Consider the following 25,629-nt stretch of genomic DNA (forward strand, 5'->3'; position numbering starts at 1 on the left):
TTATCATTTGGTTGAGTTGAGGACCTATATAGTTAGCTGATTTTCTATAGTTCCACTTTGATCTTGGTAGAACTTTTCTTTTTAATGTTTATATTCAACATTCAATAAATACTCACTTAATAATTACTAGGTGCCCAGCACTTATCTAGGCACAGAAGATAAAGCAGTAACCAAGACAGATGAGTATGAGATCCATAAGACTTAAATTTTGGTGTGAGTGGAGCAAGGAAACAGAGACAGTACTGAAACAGATAAATAGAAACATATCACATAGGGCATGCATTATGCAAAAAATAACAAAGAGTAATAGTATAGAGAGTGACTAGGTAGTGACTTTGGATGGTCAGGGAAAGTATTTTTAAGTGATATTTAAACTGAGACTTTAATGAGTAGAAGGTGACCACTGAGAGGATCAAGGAGAGGGAAAGTCCCTAAGGGTGGAAATGAGCGAATTTTAGAGGATCTATGGTGCCAGACAGTAGTGAGTAGACAGACAGTGATTCTGAAGACTCTATATAAATAGAAAGTCTTTAGCCAGAATCATCAGGAAATCATGTATAACTGCAACACATGTCTTCAGATACTCTATCCTCTTCTCCTCCCTTCCTTTTATTTTCCTTCCCAATTTTAATCATCAGCATAATTATACCCAATGCCACTGTTATGCTTTATTTTTAAAATAGTTCCTTATCAGGATTATTCAATAATAACCCTAATAACATGCTCTGCTATTTGTAATTGCTACTAAAGACTTATTTATAACTGCTATCAAAGTCATCATTACAGTATTTTCACCTTTAATTTATTGTAGTGAGTCTTATGGCGAGGCAATGTGGAGGTTACCAAAAGGATCTAAAGAAGGAAAACAGATACCAGCTGATTGGTTTATTCTTGATTATATGTCATTCTCAGAGATAATTGTGGCTGGAAAGAACCTTCCAGTAGTCTGATATGACATATTACTATAAATATAACTGAGTTTATAACCCCAGGCAGAGTAGGTTTGAGGAAACAGTTTTCCACAGATAAGAGAGAGATGGATGTTGATTGGAGGAATCTCTGCCTTAAAATATGTACAGGAAATATATAGCTAATGGCAAGAAGTAGTGCCTTTCAAGCATTGGGAAGATGATAAAGAAAAACATGGGAAGAACAGGGCTGAGCTTGTTCAGCAAATGCCAAGTTCTTCATTATGCCTAAACCAAAGGTTAGGTTTCCATAACAGTGAAGGGATTCCAGGGAGAAAACTGGAAATAAAAATAGAAGTAGGCCCTGGATTTCAGGCTAAGTGGTTTTAAATCAATTCAGTTGTCAAGGGGGAGCCACTAAAGAGTTTTAAGGATGTTAGTAATGTGACTTTTGGTATGTTCATGCTGTTCCTAAGTTATGGATTTAAAAAATCTGCCTCTTACTTTGATTTCCTGATCCAGATAGTTTGGTATGCAAATGGTGTTCTCTTTGACGTCGGTCTTGGTACTCATCACCTCTGAAGAACAAGAGCCAGCAGTAGAGCATGCCTTTGGAGGTGACAGTGGCTTTTTTACCTTAATTTCTTCCTAAATCAAAGGCATAATATAATCAATATGCATTTGTATCCACTCACATTTTCTATGAAAGTTGAATATAAAATGAATGAGAAATATTGTAGCTAAAGAAGAGGCATACATAAAAGTAAAGAGGGGTTAGTTTCAACCTTCCCTTAAAAATCTAATTATCAAATATTTTCATTTAGATACAGAACACATAGTGAGATATTATTTACTTTTGGTGAAGCCATTTTAAACCCTTGGTTTCAACCCTTGGTTAAACAACAAGATAATAATTTTTAAATGTTTGATGTGTAACCTTTATTTATCTAGCTGCTCCAGATAACAACAAACTGATACCACATGAGATTTTCCGTTAAGTTAGGAAGATTTCTCTTTCATGACAGGAGGAAGACACTCAAAAGATTTCATGCAGTGTCTGTGAAGACACTACATGTTGTGAACTGCTGTCTCCTTGCTCTGCTGAATAGCAACTGAGAGCTAGAGAATTAGAGGTCAACTAAATTACTTCCCTTGATTAACTGGAAGAGGAAATAGAAAGGCTATTTTCTTGTTCTGGGAAGTAAATGTACCCTGAAATTTAGAATTTTTTAAAAAGGTTAGAAGAGCTTTAAGTTCAAGAAGAGTTATAGAAGCCTTAAATCTGTGTGCTTATTCTAAGAAAGGCTTTTAACCTTCAGAAGTGAGTGATATTTCAGACACAAAGACGCAAGTGGCTGAATATGCCAACAACTGGGGACTGTGATGATTGGAATTGATAGAACAATATTGAACTATTGACATTTAGTGAAAGTAAAGCTATACCATATGTAGATGCATTCTTCTGTTAAAGTTTATTATATAAAAAGACTTCTTGTTTTAGGGAATAACAATATATATTTTTTTGGGTTCAACTCTCCCACTGGACACAACTAAAAAGGCAGATTAAAATAAAAAAAAAATTAAAGCTGTCAAGGAGTGAATAAAGTAGGAATTAATAGGCCAACATAAAGGGCAAGTGAGAAGCCTGAGTTGTAGGGAGTACAGTAGCCATTTGTGGCCTGAGGTCATTGTCAGATCCTGAAGAGTGAAAACTTTTCTTGTGACAGCTTAAAAGGTCCTGAAAGCCTGAAAGACAAGACTCAAAGCTCAGGACCCAAATAAGGGCCAACACAGGACTACACCCTGAAGGTAAAGGTGACCTAGAAGTGCAATGGTCCTTGAAGAAATACAACTTGAGATCAAGCTTTGAACTTCATTTAAGTTGGTCTAGGGTGGTAAGGCGTCTGGGTTCCTACAGAAGCAAGCACCAAGTTCTCTTTGGAAAAAAGTCCTTTTGTCATAAGCTTCAGATTCCTACAAATAACTTTCATACATAATATCCAGCAGCTAAGTCATGAGGCAAAAAGAAATTATAGTGCAAATTAGAAAAAATTTTAAATTAATGCTGATAGCAAAAATTACAAAAGCAGTGAAAGCAGTCCTCAGAGAGGAATTTATAGCTAAAATATATATATCAGAAAGACCAAAGGTGTCAGATAAAGAACAATAAAATAAAGTACATGTATGGAAAGAAGGAAAAGGTAACATAAATTAACAAAATGGAAAAGAAAGATACAACATAGAGGATCTACAAAACCCCCCAAATTAATTCTTTGATATACTAATAAAATTGATAAACTTCTGTTGAAAAATGAAGACATAGATTAACAAAACTGAAAGGTAAAAGGGTACATCTTACAGATGTTGCATATATTTAAAATATAATATAAGGTTATTATGTATACCATTATCAATAAATCTGAATGTTTCAATGCAATGAATAATTTCATAACCAAAATCACTTCAAGAAGAAATAGAAACCCTGAATAGTTCTATAATGAAATAGATTTCAAATCAAAGAATGTTATGAGGATTGAAATTAGTAATGTTATAATGATAAAAGGGTCATTTGATCAAAAGGACATAACAAACCCAAATAGTTATACTTCTAATAAGAGAGCTTCAAAATACAGGATTAAAACCTGATATAAGTACTGTGTGCTAACCAATTGTGCCACTGGGACTCCAAAAAAGCTGATATGCATTAAAAGAGAAATATAGAAATCCACAACTATAGTCAGGGATTTCAACACCTCTTTCTCAATAAGTGATAGAGAAAAGCAGACAGCTAAATCAGTAAGGCTGTCGAAGACCTGAATGAGAGTATCAACCAACATAACTGATACTTATATTACAGTCTACCCAACAACAGCAGAGTGAGCATTCTTTTTATGGGTACATGGAAAATTGAGCAAGATTGACCATATTCTTGACCATATAACAAGTTTCAATAAATTTAAAAAGTTTCAAAGTATACAAAGTATACTCTCTCTCCACAATGGAATTAAATTAGAAATCAATCACATAAAGATATCTGTGACATCTCCAAATATTTGGAAATTAAATAACATAATTTTAAGTAACCAATAGGGAATAAATTAAAAAGGAAATTAGGAAGTATTTTAAACAGATTGAAAATGAAAACTCAACATTGTAAAATTTGGGGTATACAGCCAAAGCACTGTTTATTAAAAAAATTATATTAATACATGCTCATATTAGGAAGGAAAAATGTCTGAAATCAATGACCTAAGCTTTCATCTTATATAAAGACACAAATGAAAAATCAATAAAATAAACAAAAAATCAAAATAAGTATCATCAACAAAATGAAAAGCTTATTCTCTTTAAAAATTTTTTAAAAATGTTTTATTTTGGGGCGCCTGGGTGGCGCAGTCGGTTAAGTGTCCGACTTCAGCCAGGTCACGATCTCGCGGTCCGTGAGTTCGAGCCCCGCGTCAGGCTCTGGGCTGAGGGCTCAGAGCCTGGAGCCTGTTTCCGATTCTGTGTCTCCCTCTCTCTCTGCCCCTCCCCCGTTCATGCTCTGTCTCTCTCTGTCCCAAAAATAAATAAAAAACGTTGAAAAAAAAATTTTTTTTAAATAAATAAATAAAAAATAAAATGTTTTATTTTATTTTTGAGAGAGAGAAACAGCATGAGTGAGGGAGGGGAGAAAGAGGGAGACACAGAATCTGAAACAGGCTCCAGGCTCTGAGTGTCAGCACAGAGCCCGACACGGGGCTCGAACTCACAAACTGTGAGATCATAACCCGAGCTGAAGTCAGACGCCTAACTGACTGAGCCACCTAGGTGTCCCAAAAGTTTCTTCTTTTTTTTCATAATTTTTTTTTGTAAAAAGCTTCTTTAAGAAAAGAACTTTCTTTTTGTAAAAAAGCTTCTTTAAGAAAATCAATAAAACTAACAAATCTAGCTAGATACATCAGGAAAAAAAGAAAACACAAATTCCCAGTGTCAGGAATGAGACACAAAACATCTCTACTGATCATAGAATCATTAAAAGGATATGTTATGAATGACCTCATATCAGTAAATTCAACAACTTAGATGAAACGGATGAATTCTATGAACAATATAAACCACCAAAACTCACTACAGAAACAGATAACCTGAATGGTCTAAATCTGTGAAAATAAGAAACTGAATTTGTAGTTAAAAATCTTGACTCAAAGAAAACTCCAGGCCCAGATGGCTTCACTGATGAATTCTACAAAACTTCTAAGGAAGAAATAACACCAATTCTACATTAAATCTCCCAGAATTTTAAAGAGAAGTTCCCAACTTATTCTAGGAAGCCAGTATACGCTCTATCAAAACCAGAAAAGACATTACAAGTAAACTACAAAATTGTATTCCTTATGAACATAGCCACAAGAATGTTAAACAATGTTTTATGAAATTAAATATATAAAAAGGTAACACATCATGACCAACTGAGTTTTTTCCCCCCCCAGAAATGCCAGGGTAGTTTAACATTTGGAAGTTAACCAAAACAATCACCATATTAACAGATTAAAAAAGAAAAATATGATCATCTCAAATAGATGCAGAGAAAGCATTTGACAAAATCCAATTCCTATTTCTGATAAAAGCTTCAGGACACTAGAAATGGAAAAGAACTTCCTCAGCCATATAAAGGGCATCTATAAATAAAGTAAACTGACATCATATTCAATGGTGAAAATATAAGCTTTTCTCCTATGATTAGGTGCAAGACATGGTTATCTGCTTTCATCACTTCTACTCAACATTAGGCTAGAGGCTAGTCTTTGCAATAAGACACAACAGAGAGATAAACATCATGTGGATTTGAAACTATGATAGAAAAATTTTAAATTTGGGTTTCATCAAACTTCTAAATTTTGGTTCTTCAAAAGTCACTGTTACAAAAAAAAGTCACCATTAGACTAGAAGAAACATTTACAAAATGTATATGTGACAAAAGATTTTTTACCTAAAATATATAAAGAACCTTTAAAACTTCATAATAAAAAGACCAGCAACCCAATTTACAATGTGGGCAAAGATTTGAACACACATTTCTCATAAAAATGCCATATAGGGATGGTAAGTAAGAACATGAAAAGATACCAACCTCACTAGTCATCAGGGAAAAGCAAATTAAAACTACAATGAGATACCATTGGCTAATGAGATACCATTAGCCACTAGATTGGCTAAAATTATAAAATACTAACTATACTAAGTGTTGGCAGGATGTGGAGGAAAAGAAACATACACTGCTGGCAGGAATGTAAAATCGTAAAACCACTTTGGAAAAACACATTGGCAATTTCTTAAAAATTTTAACCTACACCTGCTATAAGACCCAATCATTCCACTTCTATGTATTTACCCAAGAGAAAAGAAATATATATCCATACAAAGATGAGTACACAAATATTCATACCAGCTTCAGCAAAAATTAGAAACAAACTAAATGTCCATCAACGGGTGAACACGTATACAAATTGTGGGATACCCATACAATTGAATATTTCTCAGCAATAAAAAGGAATGAATTACTGATGAACATAACAACATGGATGAATCTTAAAATATTGATGCTGAGTTAAAGAAACCATTTTTTTGTTTTTATTTAAATTCCATTTAGTTAACATACGGTATAACATTAGTTTCAGGTGTACAATATAGTGATTCAGCACTTCCATAATCACCTGGCACTCATCACAACATATGCACTCCTTAATCGCCATCTCCTTTTTAACCAACCCCCACCCATCAGTTTGTTCTTTAGAGTTAAGAGTCTGAAGAAACCATATTTAAAAAAATAACTCATTATATGATTTCATTATATAAAAGCCTAAAACATTGCATGCTAATTTTGAGCAACAGCAGATAAATATTTGCATGTGGGAGGGCCAGGGCTGGGGTTTTGAGAAAACTTGTGGGAGTGGTTAGTATGTTCATTCTCTTGATTTCAGTGGTGGCTTCCCAGATGTGGATATATATTTGTCAAAATTCATCAAATTGTATACTCTATGTGTATTTTATATTGTGTTAATTACACCTAAATAAAGCTTAAAGATACTATGAAATGTGCCTTTTCAGAAAGTTATGAGAAGAGAAGGAGAGGAAATGACAGAAGTCAAATTAAATAGGTAACTGTACATAGTTGTTTCTTTACCTTTTTAATTGCTAAGGGATTCTCACTGGAAGTTTTGAAGCACTCCCTGATTTTTCTGCAGGGCTCTGAAATGATGACGCAGAAATATATATTTAGATCAAACAGAAAAAAATTCTACCACATAACATATACATCAGTTGCTGAAATAAATGAGAGTATATCTGGATTTTAATTAAAGTCAACTCAGGGATCTGTTGAAAAACTTGCAGGTAGAGTTATACCAGAATAACATAATAAAAGCATATTAAGGGGCACCTGGGTGGCTCAGTCGGTTGAGTGTCCGACTTCGGCTCAGATCATGATCTCACGGTTCATGAGTTCAGGCCCCACATCAGGCTCTGTGATGACAGCTCAGAACCTGAAGCCTGCTTTGGATTCTGTGTCTCCCTCTCTCTCTGCCCCTTCCCCATATGCGCTCTGTCTCTCTCTGCCTGTCAAAAATAAAAAAAAAAAACTAATAAAAAATTTTTTAAAGCATATTGATATTTACAAAACTAATTCAATGCCCAGGAAGATGATATAAAGAAAGACTAGAAGAATTTTCTTGATCTGGGTAAACTAATTTTTAAAAGTGCACATTTCATATAAAACATGTTTTTCTCTGTTTCCTGTCCATATAGCTGTCACTTTTCCTAATTAAAGAGATTATAGGTGTGCTGTTTGCCCTGTGGCCACAAGCAGAGGATGTGTATTGAGTTATAATTACATTTTTAATTATATTTCTTATTTCATCAGTCTCTCAACCTTACACATTTCATAGCATCATCTAACTAAATCACTTTAAACCATTTAAATATTTGCTTAATTTCATTTTGCATTAATTTAAATAAAGCTATATTCTCTGTAAATAATGCTATCATTTTACATAGTCAACAGAAACAATTTCTTAAAAGATGCAAAGATTTTCTGCATATTCCCAACAGTAACTGAATTCGTTAGTTCTAGCTGAAGAGAGAAAACCATTGTAAAGTTACCCCTCCAGAAGAGAACAGGAAGTAGGAAGAACAAAGTTATGGGTGGTGGTCTATTAAGGTAGTGGTCACTTCAGGGAAACAGAAACCACTCTATTTTAAGCAAAAATGTAAATAAGACAGGGAATGCGGTATTTGCAACATCACTGGAAGGGCTGGAGCAGTGAACTCTGGCGTTGACCCTCACAAATCACTTCAAGAACGTCTTGCACCTGGCTCGCCAGGGGGCACAGCCTTTATGGGGGAAGGGGAGTCAGGATGCCACTGACACTTGAGTTGCTGTCACATCACTGAGGCTAAAGATGAGGCACTGGAACATGCTGCAATCTGAAAGCCACCGTATCTGCTGACTTGGCATCTGACACCCATAAATCCAGCATCTGAACACTGGGATATTGTAGCAGGAAAACCCCATGTCTCCAGTCATGCTTGAGAGCAGACAGCAACCAAAACGATGACCTTAGCCCCACATCTGAAATATACATCTGATCAGGTGGCAACACTTAACTCCCATTAGGGGACTCTTGCAAACCTAACTGTTAAGTTTCTGGGTTTTATGGTATAGGAAGGAACACCCGACAGTAGGTGGAATGTGTGGGCTTTATTCTCTACTGCTAGTGGAAAGGAAGAGGAACTCTTTGAAGGGATGAAATGAGTTAGCAAGCGTGAAGACCTTAGAATGGAATCACATAGGAAATACTCTACTAATGATGCCTCTTATTGTAGCTTTTTGAAAGACAATATTATTTTACCGCACTATACCAAAACAATCTCAGGTGCCCTGAAACTTTTAATAATGGCAGGTAACTGTACAGGACAAGAGAAGGAGAACTGGAAGCAATTTCCAATACCCAGAGTTCCTTCTATTTTACCTAGCCCTTTAGATTTTGCCATGCTGTGCTTTTTAAAATATGATAGTGCAGGATGTACAACACCGTGATTTGATATATGTATATATTGCAAAATGATCACCACAGTTAAGTGTAGTTAACTATCACCTTGCAAAATTATCAATATTTTTCTTGTGCTGAAAAATTTTACATCTACTTTCATAACTTCCAAATATACAAGACAGTATTTTGAACTATAGTCATCATGGTGTTCTGTTGATTAATCCCTTTTCATTTCAATTCAATAAACATTATTTAATTAATTAAAATTTTTTTTTACTGAAGATCAAACGCTGTACTGGGACCTGGGGAGATACCAAGGATACCAGAAACACAGAAGGGAATAAGCCTGGTCCCTGACCTTCAGGAGCTGGCCATCCAGCAGGGAGAAATGTAAACATGTAATTCCCTCCCTACTGCATTTCCCTGACTCACTTTTTGTCTGCAGTAGGTTCCCTACCATGTTGGGTAAACATTCATTTTCAGTATCTCTTAAGCTACTTTTGTTGGAATTAGAGACTAGAACCACACCAAATATGTCTTGGGCTACTGAAATGAGATTAGAAGAATAAAAAAAATTTATAATGAATAACCTGTTTCACAGTGAGAAATCACTGCAGCTATGTTCGCTGCTATATTTTAAAATCGCTGCAGTTTTATTAGCAATCATACAGACTATCCCCCCTACCACCTCTGGTTGTTTGCAGGAGACCTCAGGAAAGATTTCATTAGTCGCAAGGGACTCACCAGAATGAGGCCGAGGGGGCATTTTGATATGGTTTGGGGCCAGTGTGACTTCTCTGACAGGACTCTCCAGGGTCGCAGTGCTGGGTGGGTAACCGCATTTGGCAAATGGTGTCTCATCCTTCTCTAAGTGGTTGAACTGGCCAACACCCCACAATGTTCCCAGTGAGTTCTCATCATCATTCACAGTACAGATGGGAATGTTATTCAAACCTAGTTGAGTAAGGATAAAAAGACCAAAAAAAAACCAGATTAGGTTTCTGGCAGGTTTTCTCTGAATGATCAGCAATTTCCCAATTCGATATTGTTAAGTGTATATAAGATGTCAGACTCCAAATCGTATGAATGAATGCTAGGTGGATATTCTTTGAAAGTCAGTGTAGCAAATTATGTTAGCAATACATGCTTCCTTGAAATGTTCTGCCATCTCGTTAGCCTTGAGAACCAGGCTCACATCTTTGATCTTAGTCAGAGAGTCAAGTGGAATAGATCTGCCTCTATCCCAGACAGACGCCTCATTTCCCGAGTTTTGATAATGACCAAGCGGGATTATGTTAGCCCTTTTCATGAACAGTACATTTAGACGTTTGAAAGCATCCAAAATGTCTCAATATAATAAGGCCTCCTAAAAGACATACACTGGCTCTTTTTTCGTACTGGCAAAAGATATAGACAGCTGTATAAGCTAGGAACAGGAGGCAGGAGGAGGTAGATTATGAGCGAGGTAAGGAAGGAAAAAGCAGTGCAAAGCAAACTCCTTCCTCATGTCCAAGGCTTCTAGGCTCCTTCACTCTCCTGTAACAGCTATTTGCTTCTGGGTCATATATCGAATTATAGACATATCTTCTTTTCCGTGTAAACACTATGTCATGACGTGTCGGACAGTTTAGGAAATGAGGGTGTACAGGACATTGCTCGATGTTAATCCGTGAATTATGAGAGATAGTAATAGGCAGCTGTCTTGTTTCCAAGAAGTTGCACAAGAAGCTTCTGGATAGTGTTGTTTTTTTGTTTTTTGTTTTGGTTTTTGTGCCCATTTTCTTCTAAATTTCCTTCTAGTACTATCAGTCCCCCCTTCTTACCTATCTGCTCAAATGACATCATAAAGGTCTTTGCTGAAACCCCTGTCTGAAATGCACCCCTTCACACTCTGTTCCGTTATGCCTTTTTATTTTTCTCATAGCATTTGTCCCTTGTCATATCTGTTTGCACATTGCTGGGCTGAGCTGTCCTAGAGTGTAAGCTTCATGAAAGCATGGATTTTGTGTGTTTGGTTTGCTACTCTATTCCCAGTGTCTAGAATAGTGCCTGGCACAAAGTAGGTGCTCTATGATTATTTATCAAATGAATGAATAACACAGCCAAATATAAAGCTTTTATTTAGTCTGATACTTAGAACTTTACTGATAGTAACTGGTTCCATATAGAAATGAGAATAACATTTTTAAAGATAGTATCACATCTTACCATTTTATCTTAAACACCTGAGATAGTGATTGGCCCAGGTGTATGGTGAAAAACTGCCTACCAAATGAAATAAATAAAAAATTAACATGAAGACAAATCAAGGGGAAAATCCTTATTTTCTCTGCTATCTCCTTTAATTAAAAAATGGTGATACATAATACGAAAGAATTCAGATTCTATCTATCCAACAGTTGGGAAAGAACTACCCAGAAATGTAGAAAGTGGAAGGGCACTAAAGTGGTTTCAGAGTCAAATGGGACAATATTAAATGATTTAAAGCTAGTCAGGGAAATGTAAAACTCAACCCAGCAGTGAAGAAGATTAGGACAACATTGGTGGGAGTTTCATTAACGGCTTTGAATATACAGGAGAATTAGGTTATGGAGTTTTGGGCCTAGGAATGACCAGCTCCCCCTATAGGGCATCAAATTTCTGTTACCTTTGTAATTATGAGGGACTCACCTTGTGGGAGAGTGTCACCAGAAGATTCAAATATCACATTCCTATCTAATTTTCTAATATGCAGCCCCAGTTTAATGAGAACATACTCTCATTTTATCTTTTTGTCCAAGGTAATTGTTTCCTTAGTTGATGAGTGTGCTCTAATATTGGGTTCAGTTAAATTTTAAATGTTAAAACAAAAAGGTTTAGAATTGTTATTTTAAATTTTGATTTAAAAATAACAAGTAACTGCAATAATCTTTATTGTGTACAAAACTTTCCACCAAAGATGCCAAAAATATTTACTATCAGCATAGCTGGTGTTGTAAAAGTATTCGTATTCCATTTCATTTCACACCCTCCTCTCCAGGCCAAGGATGACCCAACCTCCACAGACCAGCAGGGGAGTGGGGGTGTGGTCTGTTTTTCCTCCACATTGCTCTTCCACTCTCCCTTCCCCACTCACTGCTTCCAGCTCCTCTGGAGTTGGGGTGGAAGATGAAGGAATGGTTAAAGGGACACAAAGTCTTACTTGCTGAATGGTTTTAATTTAGTGTTGAGGCATCTATGAAAGTGGATCTGTGAGACAGAGAAGAAATGCTGGCTCTTTCTCTCATGAGGCATTTTTGTGGGTTCTTTGGAGACCCTTGGTTGAGGAAATCTCTGATACTGTTCAGTCATGGATAATGTACCTACCAGAAAATTATTAACATCTCTTCCTTCCCACCTTCACACCAGGCAAAATGTCACCAGCCTCTTTTGGCTGGAGTTGTCCTATTATAGTGGTTAGTCCTCTTGGGCTGGGTACCTGTAAGACAGTTCTTGACCAGCTTCCTCCTGAGTGTCCACTCTAGCCCACAGGAAACAAGGCCCTTTGCCTAGTCTTCTGTGGGAGAGCAACTTAATCCCAGTCTTTGTGCCACTGACATAGCTAGCTTCAGGCAGCTCCAGTTGGCTCTTGTCTTTAGATTTTAGAAGAGAATCAGACACCATTCTCTGTCTTCCATAGCATAGAAGATACAGAACAAGTTCACCCCAAGAATAGTCTCCCCATATTCCACTGCAGAAACAGTACAGGGCAGACCAGGAACAGCACAGGCAAGGATCTTGCTAGCCAGTGAGACCTCAGTCTCCTCTCTAGACCCTCCGTTCTCCATAAATGGTCCCCTGGGAAAGCCCTGAAGGTACTGGTGAAGGCAGCTACTACTGTTCCTCATGGAGGGGAGGGGGAGTACACAGCACCCCAAAGACTCTTGTCAAAGAAATCCTCACTCTTTCCTTTTCATGAACTTTTACTCTTCTCTAAAGCAAAAGAGCCTGGAGATAGGCTACCATGGTAGAGCCAGTTTTTAAATCACCTCTTAGCAAGTCATGCACAAATGATCTTGAAATTTGGCTTTAGCCAAAGTTCTGGAAACAAGAAAAGTCTCATTTAATCCCATGACTAAATATAATGCTTTTTTTCTATGCAGTAGTGACACTCAAATTTCTTTGGCTGTTGTGTCCTTTGTTCAAGCACATTTTACTCCATGTTTGTCTCCTGCCCAGATTTCTAAGACTCCAGAACACAGCTCAAAAACCTCTGCCAAGCAAATGTAAGATTTTAATATCCTCAGGTCTATAAATTCAAACTTTCTCTATTCTATGTGATAGAAGAGGTTGTAGAGATCACTAGTTTGTAAATTAAATGAAAAATTTTCGTCTCTTACATGCATTTACCTTTCTATGGATGACCCCATTTACTGTTCCCTCTTTCTTTAAAATCACTTCTTTCCATTTTCAGAGACAACATTTTTCAACCCAGCATCTCTGCCCTTTCTTTTCAGTCTCTTTCTCTGGATTTTCTGTGTCTATACATCCTTGTGTTTTTCAGGGGTTTTTTTGGCATTTCTTTGCTTTCTTGAGCAATAACATTATAGTTTTAACCTACATGTTCCTGCTTTTCAAATCTACTTTATAGACTCATCCAGTCCTTAGGCTCCAAGTCCTTATATCCATTTCTCTACTTGGTCATTTGCTCCTGAATGTTCCATTGGCACATCGAGTACAACATGTTTGATGTGAAGCTTTTAATCTTACCTCCTATATATGTTCTTCCTCCCATATGCTCAAGACTAATAGTTGGTCCACTATCCACCCAACCAACCAAGCTAAAAAAACTGGTAGTAATTCTAGACTTGTTATTCCATTCCCAAATCCAATAAAGGTCCAACTCCTACTAATTGTTGCTCCTTAGTGTTTATCATATGTATCTCTCAATCAAATCTCCGTGAAATGCATTCTTGATACTCCTCCAGTAATTTTCCTATCTCTGTATTACACCTCAACTTTCACCATACTTCTATTATTGCACATAACACACTGTATTATAATTTTTTCCTTCTATTTATATCTCCTCCAAACTACACTGTGAGCAGAAACTGGCTTGTGTTGTGTTGTTAGCAGAGTGCCTATATGTATCACAAATAGAGACTTTAACTTGACATTTCTTAGACTGAACTTTTTAAAAAAAATTTTTTTAAATGTTTATTTATTTCTGAGACAGAGAGAGATAGAGCATGAGTGGGGGAGGGGCAGAGAGAAAGGGAGACACAGAATCTAAAGCAGGCTCCAGGCTCTAAGCTGTCAGCACAGAGCCCGTTACAGGGCTCGGACTCACAAACCGTGAGATCATGACCTGAGCCAAAGTCGGTCGCTCAACCGACTGAGCCACCCAGGCGTCCCTGAACAAACATACTGATGATTTAATTTTTAAAAGATTTATCACTGATAATAACATTAGATCTCAACAGACTAGAACATTTGAATATTGGTAAAATGGACTATAAGAATTACCTTTGGCGTAAAACTAGTGAAACTAGTTGTAGTGTCCTTTTACTCAGTATGGGCTCAAAGCACTGGCTGTTAACGGCCAAAACAAAGCAGTTTGCTGCTCTCCTCTTTCTCATCCAACTCCAGTTACTAGGCTTTCTAGAATTTGCATGGATATCCTTGAAAGATTTCCAATAAAATTTTCTATTCAATTGAACATATATTTATATGTGAACATATATTACTATCAGCAAGGCTTTGTGGTAGGCATTGTAGGGTGTTTGAAGGCATAAAACTCCATCCCTTGCCTGCCAACAGTTTTATGCTGTAATTATAGGTATAAGATATTCAAGGCAGAATGTGAAATAACATATACAAGAATTATATATTATATATCAAGTATCTGAAAGTCAGAAAAAATATTACACTCAATTTGGTAGTATTTGCCTTCATAGAAAAAAAAGTTCCAATTAAATGCAATGGTTTTCTCATGTGGATTTTGAAAAACTCTTTCATCAGATTTTGCCACAACAATAGATTTCGAGGTCATCTATGACTTCTATTGTAATATCTGTTTGCTTTCTCTTGGCTTTCATTTTCCTGATCTTCTCTAGGAATTTGTCTTTGATGATCATCCCCAGCCATTCTCATTGAATCTTGGTTTATCTCATAACCTTCTGATGTTTTTGGTTTTTTTTTTTTCCTCCGTGCTGCTCACCTAAGCTTTTCCTCTTGCTCTGCCCCAAAGTTCAGCCTTCACTTCTCTGCTTACTCTGCCCTGGCCCATTCTCTATCCCTTTCACTTTGATGACTAAGTCCATCTTTTAACTTATCTCCCAACCCCTCGTTAGGCCCCTGCTCCTCTTCCACTTTCTATAATACAGCTAGAATGATTTTTTAAAGAATGAAATCACTTGCTCAAGGACACACAACTAGATAGCTGCGGTAGAACATGAACTCTGTTTAAAAATCTATGAGAGGCTCTAAATTTTACCTGGGTATAATTTAAGCTCCCTTCTTTCCTTACACAAAAATTTACCTAGCACTTCCCATGTGGCAGCCACTCTTTGGGAAATTGAAATAAGTGGTGAGTAAAACAGATATGTCTTCTGTTTTCAAGGAGCTCACAAATTAGCGGAAGGTATTTGATCATAATCAAATAAAAATATTTAGTCACGAGCTGCAATGACTGTGGAGGGGCATCTATCCAAAACCATGCTTTCAGGATGCGCACACTCATCTGTCCACCTGACAGATGTGTCAGCTACTGATGGCTCATGCTGAGTCCCTTCTGGGAATTGCTTCCAGCTGAAGATAGTTCTCATGCACGATGGGAACTTGACCAATGAGTGTTTGGTGGGGGTTACAAAGGCCTTACCCCCTTTCCTCAAGTTGAGATACCTCTACAAAGCCATCCATGGCTCCTTATGGGGCTGACTGAGACCTCTACTGTATCTGTATCACAGCTCAAGTTCTGCTAAATCCTGCTTCCCTTGACTCCTATACATGTTGTTCCTGAGAGCAGCCCCAGTAAATCTCCTTCAAACAGTTCTCCATACTACAGTCTATTTCCAGAGAACCTGACTTAAGACAATTGCTGTGATAGAATACTATGAGAATATAACATAAGGAAATTTAATTTAGATTGAGGATATGGAGCCCAGAATGTCTCTTTTAAGTTACATTTCAAGAAGCTTGAAAAATGAGAAACAGCAAGTAATAAGGGAATTTTTGGCAAGAGGAAATAGTATGAGTGAAAATCCAGAGGTTGGAAAAGTCTTATTACGTGTTCAAGGAACTTCCGCAAGTCCAGTGTGGTTTATGAACAGTGAAGACAGGTGGGTAGGTATTGATAGGAAATGAGTCAAAAGAGGCAGAGGCCACAAACATCATAGGAAACATTTTAGTCTATGTCAAGATAGTCATTATCTTAAGTGCATGTGAAGTCTCTGAAGGATTTTGAGTAGGATATTTAAGCAGTTAAATTTACATTTTAATATGATCTTTCTTGTTGTTCTTAGGAGAGTGGATTGGATGAGGGCAGGGGTGGAAGTAGAGCAGTTAGAAGGCTGCAAATTGCAAAAGTAGCAGTCAGACCAAGGGATAAGAATGGCCTAGAATGGAGCTGCAACCATGGCCATGGGGAGAAGTAGCTTACTTTGCAAAACGTTTAGACAAAAAAGTGATGAGATCAAGGGAAGTATTGCAAGAGGAGAGGAAGGAAGTTCAAGAAGGGACCAAATTTATAGTCCCTTTCCCAACCAAGGGTTAATGCCTGGCACAGAGGATGCCTGTAAGCCTCTGCTCTAACTCCAATGCTGGCATCTGGTCTTAATGTTCAAAACCTGGGCCTCCCTATTGGTTACATATTTTGAACAGTATCCCTGTGCTTACTCACCAGAATCATCAAGTAGCCCAAATGTTGAGAAAGGGAAACATTCTAGGACCTTGAGTCACCTTACCTTTGATGTGGCACACCCTTCTGGGATGAGGGGTGTGCCGGACTAGAAAACAACCTCCATTTCTAGCCATAATATGGCTGCATTTGCTCTCAAACTGAGGAGCAGACATTGGGGACTTGAGGCTCATGTTCTCGGGATGTTGGTTTGCCCCTCTCCACTGTTGCCACAAAATGTCTTGGGGTTCTACCTGGTAACCTCGCTTCCAGAGGTGCTCTGACCCTGAAATCATAAAATGACAATCATTCTGATGAGGGGTTCTTGACATTTCTTACACATCAAATATTTCTTCATTGCTTGCACTGCTGAGTTGTTTCCCTTGTCAAAGCAATGTGAGGCTATTATACTTTCAGATTAAATTTTTGTAAACATTGAAATGAATTCGGGTATGGGTGGAAGCACAGAATTTTTCCCTGGAAAATTCAAAACATTTGTGAGAAGCTTAAAATACACTCTATATTTAATTACATTTAAGGTCACTTTGTTAGCTTACCAACATAAAAATAACAGGTTATCAATTTTGATATAGTAAATGAAAATGATAGCTTTAAAATACAATACCCACAAATGTGCTTTACATGAATACACCTTTCATATTATGATATAATATACACATGAAGACCTTTCATATTATACTTTAAGAAAATCAGTTTGTTTGTTTGTTTTTTAAGTAGGCTTCACCCTCAGCACAAGCTCAATGCTGAGCTTGAACTCACAACCCTGAGATCAGGAGTCCAATGCTTAACCAACTGAGCCACCCAGGTACCCCTAGAAAACCACCCTCTTAAATTTGTATCATCTTCTGAGAGGATGGTAAAACCTAAAAATAAGGGGGGTAAATCTGATAAAAGAATGATATTGTACCTACAATTGATAAACTGGAGAACATTTGACATGTTGTTTGTAATTTTCAGTATTATTTAATGATTTTCTTTCAATCACTCTGGAATTATTTATTAGATAGCTAAAGTGTCATAGGCCTAAGGGATCAAAGATAATGTTATGGCTCTTAGGGAATTTACAATTACGTGGGGGGAAAGTTCTGGATTACTAACATAGGAAAGAGTTAAACAAACTTTCTTAAAGATAACATATTACTAGAGCATCTGAGTGTCTCAGTCAGTTAAGCATCCAACTCTTGATTTCATCTCAGGTCATGATCTCATGGTTTGTGGGATGGAGCCCTACATTGGGCTCTGCACTGACAGCCCGGAGCCTGCTTGGGATTCTCTCTCTTCCTCTCTTTCTTCCCCTCCCCACTCATGTTCTCTCTCTCTCTCTCAAAATAAATAAACTTTAAAAAAATGGCATGCTATCTTGAAATATAAAGAAGGGTTTTTTTCTGGTGTTTGTTGTATATTTCCTATCTTACGTGGCTATCTTATTCATGATAGCAGGACTAGGAAATTCACATTTTATTTCTAACCACGGCAGGGAGTTTTTCTGGTCAGAATAATTTTCAGCATCAAAATATGTCCATATTCTAGAAATTGCTCTCAAGATTTTGTTGGGGCAGACATTTTTAGTTCATTGACTACTTTTTAGACCAAAGAATCTGTGTTCAAGTTTTCCATGGTATACATTCAGAGTGTATGGTATATGTTATCAGTCCTGTTACCACAAATACCTAACGTTCATAAATTCTAAAATTATTCTAGGCTAAATAAAATATGTTAAAACATTTGAACTCATAAAGTACTATTATCTATCAATAAAAAATATTTTCTTATTGTTCCTTATAAATAATGAGTTAATTCCAGCCTCTTTGTGTAACCCAAACTATAGCCTTACTCATTCTTTCTGTGTGGGACCTTTTGCACAATTAAGCCAGTAAATTCATTTTTTATTTGTATTGGCGGAAAAGGGTACAGTAGACAATTTGGAGAGTGGAACTTTCAAGTTAACTTTCAAGTTAAAGTGAACTGAAACTTTAAAATGAGATGTATGGTCCCAGCTTTTCCATTAACAAGCTAAGTCACCATGGATCAATTATTTTATTTCCTAGATTTTTATTTTTTCATCTGAAACCTGATGAGATTGACTGAGACATCAGCTAGAATGTTCAGCTATTCTACTGGGTGTGTCTTACCCTCATTAATCATTTCTTAGGTTAATTTGAAGGGTAATGACATACTTCAAATTCTGGTATTAAAGGTCAATAAACAATGAAGAAAACTCTTTCTCCTCTTATAAAAAAAACAGTGCCTTCAAGATGGCTGGAATTCATTTTGCTTTTATATTTTAAAAGATGCTATAGGGCTTTCTTTTGTATTACAGAAAATTTAATTACCTGATGTTGTGGCTTTTATTGTTTCTTTTGGAGGTTTTGAAATAATGTTAAAGGGATTCAGGCAATATGTAAATATTTTATCCACATATATCATTAAAAATTTTACAAAATCCAATATACATTATGTACTGTTGAAAGTCTGACTTACACTTAAGTTTTCAGAAATTAGATAAATGAAAAAGTCTGGACAAAGTTGTACTTTGAATTGTTCTAGCAAGTGATCTAATAATGAAAAAATAAAGCTATCTCAAACCTGAAGAAAAGTGAAACTATATTTTTCCCTGCAAAAGTTCTTAAAACAATGTCTCCCACAGACTGGGAGAAAATATTCTGAAACACATATATGATAAAGGACTTGTATCCAGAGTAACAAAGAACACTTAAAACTCAACATTAAGAAAACAAATAGCCAAATTAATAACCAGGTGAAAAAGGTGAATAAACACCTCATCAAAGAAGATTATCAGATGGCAAATAAGCACGCATATAAAAAGATACTCAACATCGCTTATCATTAGGGAATTGCAAATTAAAATAATGACATAGCACTACTCACTTATTAGAATGGCTAAAGTCCAAAATACTGACAATGCTGGCAGGAATGTGGAGCAACGGGAACTCTCACTCATTGCCAGTGGGAACACAAAATGGTACAGCCACTTTGGAAGACAGGTTGGAAGTTTCTTTCAAAACTACACATACTCTTACCATAGATCCAGCAATTGTACTCCTAGGTGTTTACCCAAAAGGATTTGAACTCATGTCCACAGAGGAACCTACACATGAATGTTTATTCATAATTGTCAAAAAATGGAAGCAACCAGGGTGTTCTTCAATAGGTGAATGGATAAATTGTAGTACCTCCATACAGTGGAATACTATTCAGTAATAAAAAGAAATGAGCTATCAAGTCATGAAAAGACATGGAAGAATGTATGTTGTTAGAATGTATGTTGTTAGAAGCCAGTTTGAAAAGCCTACACACTGAGTGATTCCCACTACATAACATTCTGGAAGAAGCAAAACTATGGAGACAGTAAAAAGATCAGTGGTTGCCAGAAGTTATAGAGGGACAGTGGGGGAATAATGAATAGATGGAGATCAGGGGATTTTTAGCACAGTGAAACCAGCCTGTAGTATACTGTTCTATACTGTAGTTGTGGATATATGACATCATGCATTTGTTGAAAGCTACAGAACTGTACAACACAGAGTGAATGGTAATGTAAACTGTGGACTTTAGTTAATAATAATGTATGGTTTTTGTTCATAAATTGTGACAAATGTAACACACTAGTGAAGATGTGAATAATAGGGGAGACTGGGCAGGGGCGATATATGGAACTCCCTGTACTTTCTGCTTAATTTTTCTGCAAGCTTAAAAACTACTGTAAAAAATAAAGTCTATTAATGTAAAAAAAAAAAAAAAAGAAACTAACTCAAGCCTGAAGAAAAGCAAAACTATTTTAGTTGCTATTAATGATGGCCCACATCTTTCTCTTCCACTTGTTGCCTATATTGATTTTAACACTCCTTAACTGACTGATAATACATTTTGCATTGATTTTAGTGGATATCTTTCCAAAGTTCATGAATTGGCTTAAAATAATATTTTTCTATTTAAATATTTCTCTTTAATATAAGCATTGATTTGGGGCTATAATTTTTTTAAGACATAAACTCTAAACAAATGAATCATTCATTCTTCTACAAAAGGTTAGATTTTTTCACCCCAAAGGCAAGAGAAACATGAAAAGAACATGTTATTAAAATAAGGAATTAATAGAGGACCAGAAAATAATTTACTTGTTGATAAACAAGCATAATCTTTGTTAGAGAATCAGAAATTTCATTTATTTTATAATGAAGTGACTAAACATTGTCCTGAACCAGTATTAGAGCATCCCATCAATGCAAAATTGGTCAATACATATCATGGATGGACTCTGTAGACGAAATCAGTTATAATAACTTCTGTAATGTGCCATGAATTATTTACAGTTTTGTGATAAATAATAGGTATTTTTAACTCCAAAACAAACAAAAAACACCACAAAGAAAACAACACACACACACACACACACACACACACACACACACACACTGTTTCCACTACTTTAGCTTAGTAGGTATTTGCTGTATAATATGGGGCAGCAGTTCTCAGCCTTCTTTCCCCACCTGATGCACATGACAGGTGATGTTTGGAGGAAAGACATCGCCATCCCATGTTCAGATTTTAAAGAATGAATTCCACAGTTGTGGTAGAGCAAAGTACTAAAAAAAAAAAAAATCAATCACCCCAACTATGGTGTGTCAGTAACTGTTGCTCACAGGAGCTGTATAAACAGGTTTAACTCCAATCTTTCCAAACAGGTAGGCACATGTCATCACAACTAAACGCCAACAGGTAGTGTTAGAAAACTTACCCTTCTTTGTATTAATTCCTTTTAAAAGCTAAACAATTTCTAAACATGAGCGTTTTAGTTATTATCAGTAAGTATGTTGGGTCTCGCCTCACTGTCTGTGTTGCAAAACCTCGGTGGAGCCCTCCTGACTATGTCCAAAAAGATGTGCTGAGTGAAAGTAGCCAAGTTCCATTTATAATTCTATTCTACTTGTGATGCCAGCCTTCTGCTTTTGCCTTGAAGAGGAAGAGAAAAACCTGTACAGTGGTAACTGATGGAAAATCTAATTAAAATTACCCTTTGTCATTCAGGGAATCGTGCAAGCACTTCTGGGAGCAGTATTTCCTTTTCTATAGCCTCTTGAATCTACCTATATATTAGCAAGTCACTGAATTTTATTTAGACTACATGACACAAAATCTTCAAAATCTAGAGTTTCAGAGGTATGATTAATCATGTAGTTGTAAATCTGGTCATCGTTACTTTTAAAATATGTAAATCTAGGGGCGCCTGGGTAGCTCAGTCAGTTAAACATTCACTTTGGCTTAGGTTATGATCTCACGGTCTGTGGGTTGGAACCCCGCGTCGGGCTGTGTGCTGACAGCTCAGAGCCTGGAGCCTGCTTTGGATTCTGTGTCTCCCTCTCTTTCTACCTCTCCTCCGCTTGTGTTCTGTCTCTCTCACTCTCAAAAATGAATAAATGCTAAAAAAAAAAAATTTAACATAAAATATGCCAATCTGTATTAAATATTAATAATCTTAGTCCAAAGTAACACTTATGTAAGATGTATGTTTAAAACAAGAGGATACGACATCTGATCAACAAACAGCTGTAAGTTACAAAGAATTCCTAGAGATGTAAAGATTGTTATTTAGGTGATGAATGCTGAACCATTTTGCAGGTCACCTCGCCTAAAAGGCATGCCACTAAGATCTTCACTGCATTCATTGCTCTGCCTACAGGAGACTTTCTCCTAAGGCTAAGGCTTCCTTACCCTTCTCTAAAGTAGTTCCCACCATCTTCCCTGCCTAGATCACTGTCTATCCCTAACTCTCCTTAGGCGATCTCCATAAGTGCATGTTATTCCCTGGCTTTTTTTTTTTCATTTCTGTGTTTATTTTCCGCTTCTCTCCATAGGATATCATAATCAAGCAGGCAATGGTCTAGTCTAAGTTCTGTATTCCCAATACCTGTCACATAGTATATGTTCAGTATTTGTTAAATGAAGTTGAATGTTATCCACAGAACAAATGTCTTTATCCCACAAACTTAGCTTATTTTATTTGTATGATCTCCTCAAAGACAGGTGGTTTACTTTATTTTTTTTTTAGGTGGTTTACTTTAAAAGATAATACCTCATTACCACAAAACAGATTTATTTGGCCTTCACATAGTCTTGAAAAGAGGATGAACCTGAGATCCATTAACTAAATCATACCTAAATTTTTTGAAAATTATTTTAATGATGAATTTAAAATTATACCTGAGGACAGTTTTTAAAGAAGGTGATCTTGCTCACAGGAACTCAAGGCTATTGATACACTCCAAGCCTCATAATGGGTCTATGCTGAGTTGTCACTGATTTCTTTAAATCTTTGCACTTGAGCTGGGAATTTTTAATTGGCAGAGACAGCCTAATGTCTAATGCATCCAGTAGAATATCACTGTCTCCCTCCAGTTTCTCCCACTTTGCTACAAAGAGCCCAGGAAGCTCCCTGGTTGTTAAGATACACTGCAAAGCTTAGCAACGTGGTAACATTCCTTTGGGAAATCTGAGTTCCAGAACCTCTTCACCCCATGTTCTCAGAGCTCCACAGCTTGACAAAACCACATGGTAGCAGTGACTTTTCTCGGTTTCAGACATATAATAGTGTTGAATCGAATGAAAGAGAAAGAGAAAAAAGAAAGAGCAATTTTAATGATATTGATACTTTTCTCCATAATTCTGCTTGAAGAATACATACTACCCAAAACTAGGGGGAGAAAATGTGGGTGATTTTAAGATATCCCAGTCATTCTGCTTGGTAGTCAGCATGTCCATGGCAATGACTTGCTCAATAGTATTGAAAAAAATTGAAATGTTAATTAAAAGTAATAAAGAAACATTAAATAATACAGTTAAAGTCATAGGGTTCCCTGTGAAAAAGGAAGGTGGAATCATACATAGTAATTCCATACACGCACATACACATATACACATACATACATGTGTCCTTCAGCTCTCCGGATTATATATACTAGTGCTTCCTAATATTTTTCTTTTCAGACCATGTATGGTTTTTAATTTCTAAACCAGTCTCTGAAATCAATGTAGATAGTTTCTAAAGGGCAAATACTAGTTTAAAACAATGCAAGGATACAGTCTAATTCGGTCTGGATTTTTTTTGTTGTTTGGCCCCAAGAATGAAAGGCTAAATATCTCCTCTTGCCTATAACCCATTCAGGACTTGTACCACACTATTTTTCTGTATTTTATGGAAGATTCAAACAATTTTCTAATGTAATTTTGACATTTTGAAATGTTCATGCTACATTTTGTATCAGGAATTTGCTTTCCACAGCTAGTCGTAGAGACTTATTTCTCCTTCACATGAGAGATTCCAAGAGTCCAAGGTTGGTATGGGAGCTCCATGGTGTCGTTTGGAGCCTAGACTTGTTCCACATTTTGGTCCATCTTCCTTGATATGTGGCTTTCCTCCTTGAAGCTAACTCTTATCCAAGATGGTTCCTGAAGTTCCAGTCATCTGAATGGCTACTATATTACAGACATCAAATGCACAGTGCCGGCAGAAAAGAAAAGGAAAGAGGGGTGAGTGCAGACAAGGACATGATGGCTATGTGCTCCCTCCATAAAAGCCTTTTCATGAGTCCCAGACAATAATCTAGGTGCCTTGATCACTTCTAGCTGCAAGGTGGGGATAGAAAGTGTAGCTTCTTCACAGGGCATATTGCCACTGATTTCTCAAAGACGGGCTCAGTTACCAAAAGAAGAGTGAGATAAGGTATATTGGGTTATAAACAGTTTCTACCACAGATCCTGACATTATACCTGACCCCTGTGGAAGAGGTTTTGACACTCTACGCAGTTGTACCTTTCATTAGAGAGGGCGAAGCGTCCATCAGAGGGAGACATACCCCTGGCTATGTAACATGGTTCTGTTGTATTTTCTTTATAGGAAGACCTATGAGACCTTCCTTGTCTCATTATTGGGAAAAATGATACAACTGGTTTGTTTGGGCACGGTTGGCAGTAATTCTGTCAGAACCTCGGGACAGAGGTTGCTCTGCTGCCCTTGCTCAGGGCACACATGTATCTTTGTTGCCTTGGAAACAAACTGCTAGTCAAGACACTCAAAGACAGAAAATGGATGGAGAGATTTCTTGGAATATGTGCATATTTGAATGGTGATTAGTGATTTAAAAACACCTTCTGTAGTAGTCATAAACAGGAAATCTCCCAGGTTGTTCACTGTCCACAGATATTTTGAGTATTGTTATGGACCGAATGGTGTCCCCCTAAATTCATATGTTGAAGCCCCAACCCCCAATGTGACCATATTTGGTGATAGGACCTTTAAGGAGGTAATGAAGGCTAAAGGAGGTCCTAAGGGTGAGTCCAAATCTAATAGGACAGGTGTTCTTTTAAGAAGAGGAAGAGACCCCAGAACACACACACACACACACACACACTCTCTCTCTCTCTCTCTCTCTCTCTCTCTCTCTCTCTCTCTCTCTCCCTCTCCCTCTCCCTCTCCCTCTCTCTCTCTCTCTCCATACACACATGGAAGAAAGGCCATGTGAAGTCACAGCAAGGAGGGGTCCGTCTACTAGCCAGGAAGAGAGGCTTTACCTGAAACCAACCTTGCCAGAAACTTGACCTTGGAATTCCAGCCTCCAGAATTATGAAAAGATGAACTTCTGTTGTGTAAGCCACCCTATCTGTGGTATTCTGTTATGGCAGCCCTAGCACATTAATACACATGTGAATATGCAGAACATTCCGTCAGGTGCATTTTCTCCATATACAAGCAGTGTGGCCACATCTTGGAGCTGTGAATGGATTAGACCTATTGATT

The 25,629-nt window shown here is 36.9% G+C and overlaps 1 protein-coding gene across 4 annotated transcripts in view; it reads right to left on the reverse strand.

Moving 5' to 3' along the window:
* Positions 1-25,629, reverse strand: part of C3H4orf17 (chromosome 3 C4orf17 homolog) — a 46,816-nt gene that overhangs the window by 11,338 nt on the left and 9,849 nt on the right. The window contains exons 1-6 of one of the 4 annotated variants that reach the window (XM_058721833.1): positions 24,144-24,300; positions 16,861-17,079; positions 9,683-9,892; positions 7,075-7,139; positions 1,413-1,556; positions 796-852 (exon numbers count right to left, since the gene is read on the reverse strand). In XM_058721833.1, coding sequence (XP_058577816.1) covers positions 796-852; positions 1,413-1,556; positions 7,075-7,139; positions 9,683-9,892; positions 16,861-16,987 — 603 coding nt within the window. In that variant the 5' untranslated portion in view covers positions 16,988-17,079; positions 24,144-24,300. Of the gene's footprint in view, positions 1-795; positions 853-1,412; positions 1,557-7,074; positions 7,140-9,682; positions 9,893-16,860; positions 17,080-23,036; positions 23,293-24,143; positions 24,301-25,629 lie in introns of those variants that run through there. The other 3 variants (XM_058721832.1, XM_058721829.1, XM_058721830.1) reach the window with 3 other exon arrangements.

Source organism: Neofelis nebulosa, chromosome 3 (assembly GCF_028018385.1).
Source record: "Neofelis nebulosa isolate mNeoNeb1 chromosome 3, mNeoNeb1.pri, whole genome shotgun sequence".
NCBI lineage: Eukaryota > Metazoa > Chordata > Mammalia > Carnivora > Felidae > Neofelis > Neofelis nebulosa.